At 40.4% G+C, this 5,497-nt stretch overlaps 1 protein-coding gene across 1 annotated transcript in view; it reads left to right on the top strand.

Annotated features, from left to right (window-relative positions):
* Positions 1-59: 59 nt before the first annotated feature.
* LOC106534382 (tumor necrosis factor ligand superfamily member 10) overlaps positions 60-5,497 on the top strand; it is a 10,272-nt gene continuing 4,834 nt past the window's right edge. The window contains exons 1-2 of the mRNA XM_014031004.1: positions 60-962; positions 3,958-4,202. Coding sequence (XP_013886458.1) covers positions 839-962; positions 3,958-4,202 — 369 coding nt within the window. The 5' untranslated portion in view covers positions 60-838. The remainder of the gene's footprint in view (positions 963-3,957; positions 4,203-5,497) is intronic.

Raw genomic sequence — 5,497 nt, 5'->3', positions numbered from 1 at the left:
ATACAGAGTTTTGATTATTCAAATGGACTTGTTTTGGTAATTTTTTTATTTAAATTTTTTAATACACAAACAAACATATAAATATTTTCATTCATTTCAAATGGTCCACAAAACTTCTGGAACAATGTGTTGGATGACACCAATGTAAGATGTTTACCCATAATGCACAGGGTGAAAACATCATCACAAACACCAGGTAGCAGCTGTGGAGCACGGTGGTGGAGGGCTGATGATGAGGGCTTGTTTTACAGCCACAGGACCGGGGCAGCTCGCAGGCTCTGCATCGACCGTGAACTCCTCCACCTCCTCCTAACTAAAATGATTGTAGAGTCAAACGTGAGGCCATCTGTCCAACAGCTGAAGCTTGAAGCAAACTGGGCCACGATGCAGCAGAACAATGATCCCAAACACAGCAGCTGATCTGCAACAGAACTGCAGATAAAATAAAAATCAAGATGCCACACTGGTCCAAAGTCCAGAACCCCAATCTGACAGAATTTCAGTGGTAGGGCTGTAATAGTCTGCAAACCTCAATCAGCTTTAAGCAACGTTGTAAAGAAAATGGACCAAAACTCCTCTGTGAAAAACTGAGTCCTAAAAACAAATAACAGCTTCAGTTTCTTTACAAACACTATTCTGCTTTTTGTTGGAGTTTTTGCTAAATAAGGAGTTTCGTGTTGGTATTTTTTTAAATCTGAAGTTGTTTTTATCTAATTTGAAGACCTGAACTCATTTTAATGTTGTGACACTTTAAAACCTTAAAACCTTCTGACAAATGTTTGATTTATTATCCCACTAAATAATAATAATTCAGGATATTGTACTTTCTCCTGTATTCATGTCAGATGAAGTGTCTCGGGTCTTGCCCTCCATTGTGATGGATGACAGGGCTTCACCTCGGCCCAAAGTCGCCGCTCATGTTACAGGCAGCTTCGTGCCCAAACTGGATCAGGAGTCAGGAGGTGAGAAAAGCTTCAGCTGATAAAGTTGTGTTCATTTCTGTGTCAAACAACTGGTGAAATGCTGCGAGTGGGTATTTCTGCTGGCCTAGCCATGTTAATAGTAGAGTTACATTTGATAAACAGGCTCTCATTTTAATAAGAATTTTAATATGAACAACTGTGATGTCTTAATGTATTCATCGTGAGTAAAGCTTGTAAAAACACATGCATTAAACTATTTAGAATCTCTGTTGTAACAATAAATTAGGAAGAAGTTGTAATAAGAAACCAAAAATATTGAATTGTATTGTGTCAAACGTATGAGACACTAAATGAGCATTTTGACTAAAAGCTGTAATGTTGGACTGTTGTGACATWTAGAGACAAACCAAATGAAACTGATAAAATGTGATCTTGTGACTCCAAAAGTTTGACTCTATTTTCAAAATAAAAGTATAAAGCATASTTACACAAGGCGGCCAAAATTCAAAACTTTGTCCAAGCAAGGGCTAATTGCTGTCAGTATTTATTGGAAAAATGTTATAAAACAAATTATTTTTTAGAAACTTTTCCAAATGATGTTTGGTGTAGCATTTAGACCATACATGAATCAAAAACAAAAAAGAAAAAAAGTTTGAAAAATAAATCTTAAGCCTGTCTATCTATCAACAACTTTTTCATTTCCTATTTCTTATCTTTATTATTCAGGTAAAAATAAAGAAAACCCTTARTAAGGATCAAATTATTTGACAGAAAAAGATAAGTAAAGTCGACTTCCTTTTGCTCTTTCCTCYCCAAAATCAAAGCTTACTGAAAAATCCTYAAGTTTCCCAGCRGTCATGAGAAGAATGCATTAAATACGGAGCTAATAAGAGAAATCATTAAACCATTTAATATTTAAAGTATCACCTTTGGGACCAAAGAAAATGATAATGAGGGRCATATGTGGCCTGCATTCCTTGAGTTTGACACGTGCAGCATAAAGTTATTTTAGTACAATAGTTGCGTTTGCTTTTTATATAAAATTAGTGCTATTAGAGCAAATGAGGACAATGTGGATACTTATTAGTTTATATATTTTTTTTTATTTTTGTTAAGGTGTAAATATTTTATAACACGTACACATTTCAATAAATAGTATATTTCACTATAAAATCATTATTATTGTTATCATTATATTATATATTTCMGTATATTTTTCAGTATTTTTCACTTATCGTGTGTTTGCTGCAAGTATTTTCATTCTGAGTCATAAAGAGGAGATCCATGCTTGATGATGACTACAGAGATTACAGTGTGAGTTAGTGAGATGTATAGAAAAACAGTTGTGGATTATGAAAATTGTAAAGGATCATTGCATGTTCCTTAGAACACAGGTTGGAGTAACAGAAAATGAGCCTTGGCCACGCTCTTCATGAAAGTCTAGCTCTGCCACTGGCAATAAATAATCTATATTAGTTAGATTTTAGAACTGTGGGACGTTATTTACTGTGGTGCATATTAAATTTGGTCAGCACAATCTTAAACTAGATAAAAGTCTGTACTTTCCTCCCCATCTTCTTGAGTTCAGAYGGTTCACAAGTGGAGGGAGAGGCATCGTTAGGCAGCATAAATCAGCTGCTGGACTTTACCAGCAGACTGGGGTCCATGTGTTTTGTGGTACCAAATGATTCTGTTTTCTTCCTTAAGTGGATGTTTGCTCAGTTTTAGGAAATGACTTGGTGTGCCTTGATCTGTTCCACACCACATGTTTTGACTTTTCACATCTCTGATCAGTTTTCCTAACTGAGCGCCAAAACTCTCACGCTGCAGTTTGAGTGCATGCATGGATTTCACGTGTTCTAGACTTTAATATAATATCGTGCATGGGAGACGTTTTTTGGAAAAAGTGCTAAAAAAATAAAGGGAACTCTAAAATAACACATCGATCCCTCATCCAGTGAGCAAAGGGACCACTAAAGGATGCCGGCGCTGATCTTAGTCAAATGTAAAACTACTGAAAAGAAGTCAAAAAAGATGAGGGGAAAAAAAGTCTGTGGCCTCCAGCTGCAAAACCATTCATGTTTTTGAGGTCGTCTCATTGTTGCACCCTTTAGTTCACTTTTTATTAACACCAAAACAGCTGACACCGATTAACCACTCCCCCTCTGCCACATACCTGACCAGATCAAAAACCCAGAGGTTTGCCTGATTTGATTTTTTTTACTCTGATTTAAAAAGTTTTCCTTTCCTTGTATTGAACAGTCTAGCTTGATTCAAAAATGTGGGAGCGGGTGGCATAGTGGGTACAAAGTGGGCCGATGCCGGGATGATGGGTAATTTGCACAGCCYAGAATACAAGCTGTGAAAATAAAAACAGGATGTGGTTTAAAAAAACAGAAAACCGTTTTAAAAACCACGGCTGCATGACGCAAACAATCAGAAGCCCTCAGATTTAATAAGTTTATTTATTTATGTATTAGTAGTCAGAAGGGACAATGAAGCCTCCAAGAAATAAAACTGAATATGTTTTAGAGGGGACATATCATGCAAAATCCACTTTTTTAGCCTTTAAATATATTTTGTGTCTAGAAGTCTCTCCATGCTGCATAGATATCTTTAAATTTGTACATCAGTTTGTAAATAAAAGGTTTCTGTGCCACCTGTGAACTCCTATCAAACTAGAATGGACCGCTCTGGGGCGGGGTGCGAAGCTCCTCCATTGAATTTGAAGAGACAGCACCAAAACGAGTTGATCTGAGACACGGCTCAGAAAAGCGGTGAAAGAGGGGCTTGTGGAGTTACAATAAGGAGGAATTCAGACCAAAGCTTTGCAGTTCCACTTTATATAGACCCCAACTGAGTGATTTAAATGTGAGAAAGGATTTAAAAGCATATGTCCATTTGAATGATTAAATGAGCCYAAACAGTCAGGTGAGTTTTGTGACCACCTGCCCAGGTTTTGCCTGTTGACCTCCAGCGTTTTGACGTTTTGGCGGCTCTCCTTTTCATCTGATTACATTTGATCTGGCTTCAGTTCCAGCCTCTGCCTGGCGACGGGTTCAGGGCCAGAAGATCTCGTGGTGGGAGGGGGAAAAGGGGCTGGCCTTCCTCCAGGACGTCCAGCTGGTGGAGGGAGAGCTGGTGGTGTCGCAGCCGGGCCTCTACTACGTCTACGCCCAGACGTACTTCAGGCACACCCACTCCCTGGAGGAGGAGGAGAYGGACGGCGAGGAGGCGGAGGACAGGGGGAGGCCTCTGCTGCAGTACGTTTATAAAAAGGTGAGGGACGCCTTCGCGGCTCCTTGTCGTTTGTGACGTAAACAGTTGGCCTGTATGTGACCCATCAGCCGCCACTTTGTGTTGTTTTGTTGACTTACCTTTCCCGCTGTGCCACATTTCAATCAGCTTCAATGTGATTCTGTTTGTTCCCTGCGAGAACAAATCTCAGACTGTCTGCATTGCTTTATTTCTTCAGTGTGTGCTCTGCAGACTGATGATTCCCATTAGCATGTGTTGAACTGTGGTGTCTTTTAGACTCTCAAATCTTATGACTTATGTGAAGCCAGACAGTGAACATGTGCCGCTACAAGACATCTGTAACAGCTGGGCCTCATTAACGGCTCAATTAAAGTGCCCAAAACAAAAGATCAGCTTAAAAATGTTTGATTTAAAGTCCAAACACCCACCATTATAGTCCCAAGTGCTTTTAGAAAGCAATTACTGTCATAGAATATGATGATTATATGTGTTTGAATCCACATTTTGGCCATGCGGGAGTTTAACCAAACCTTAAACAAACAAAGCAGTGAAGAAAACACCAAGAACATGGCCGATGATTACCAAAGAGTGGTAACTTCACGGCAGGGATCAACATCCTCATTCTGTCGACGACTCTGCTTGTCTTTTTTCATCATCCTCTCTTCTGTCTGAGAGAGTRCTGACTTCACAGCTCCGTCTGTTTCAGGATCCACGGCTCCGCCCCTCACCTCAAACAGTGTTCAAAAACCACTTCATGGTTCCGACTCAAACACTATAGCCCCGCCTCCGTCGTCCATTCTCACGTTCAGCTTCTGCTCAGGTGTCTGCGTGGCGGCGTGCGCCTCAWTCTGTGGGCGTATCAGCAGCACGTGGCTTCAGGTGTTGCGGCGCACTGTTTATGTATCCATGAGTGGCCGCTTTGCTCGTTTCAGACTGAAGTGAGCTGTATGCACTCGTCTCCTTCGTCCATCTGCAGGACGATTTCGCAATTTCTGCCTCGGCTCAACCAATCCGAGGGCAAAAGTCTACTGATGTCAAAATCGTAAGCGTGCACCACTCGGTTTTACCTGAAAGCGCGGTTGGAACCGGAGATGGAGACATGTTTGGCCGAGGAGAACCTCATACAGGCACAGAGACTGGGCTTAAAATGGACTAAACTAAACACAACACACCAGGGCTATTAGCCCATAGTCCACCAATGTACCCTCCCCTCTTCTCAACTCCTGTGGCCCCCGGAGCGATTTAGTTGAATAGACTACATCCTAACTCTAAAATCCAAACATGCTAAATATCACAAATTTCATTCTGTGCAGGAT

Source organism: Austrofundulus limnaeus, unplaced genomic scaffold (genome assembly GCF_001266775.1).
Source record: "Austrofundulus limnaeus strain Quisiro unplaced genomic scaffold, Austrofundulus_limnaeus-1.0 Scaffold1158, whole genome shotgun sequence".
Classification (NCBI taxonomy): domain Eukaryota; kingdom Metazoa; phylum Chordata; class Actinopteri; order Cyprinodontiformes; family Rivulidae; genus Austrofundulus; species Austrofundulus limnaeus.
The sequence above is the reverse complement of the archived record's forward strand: the minus strand, read 5'-3'. Positions and strand labels throughout refer to the sequence as shown.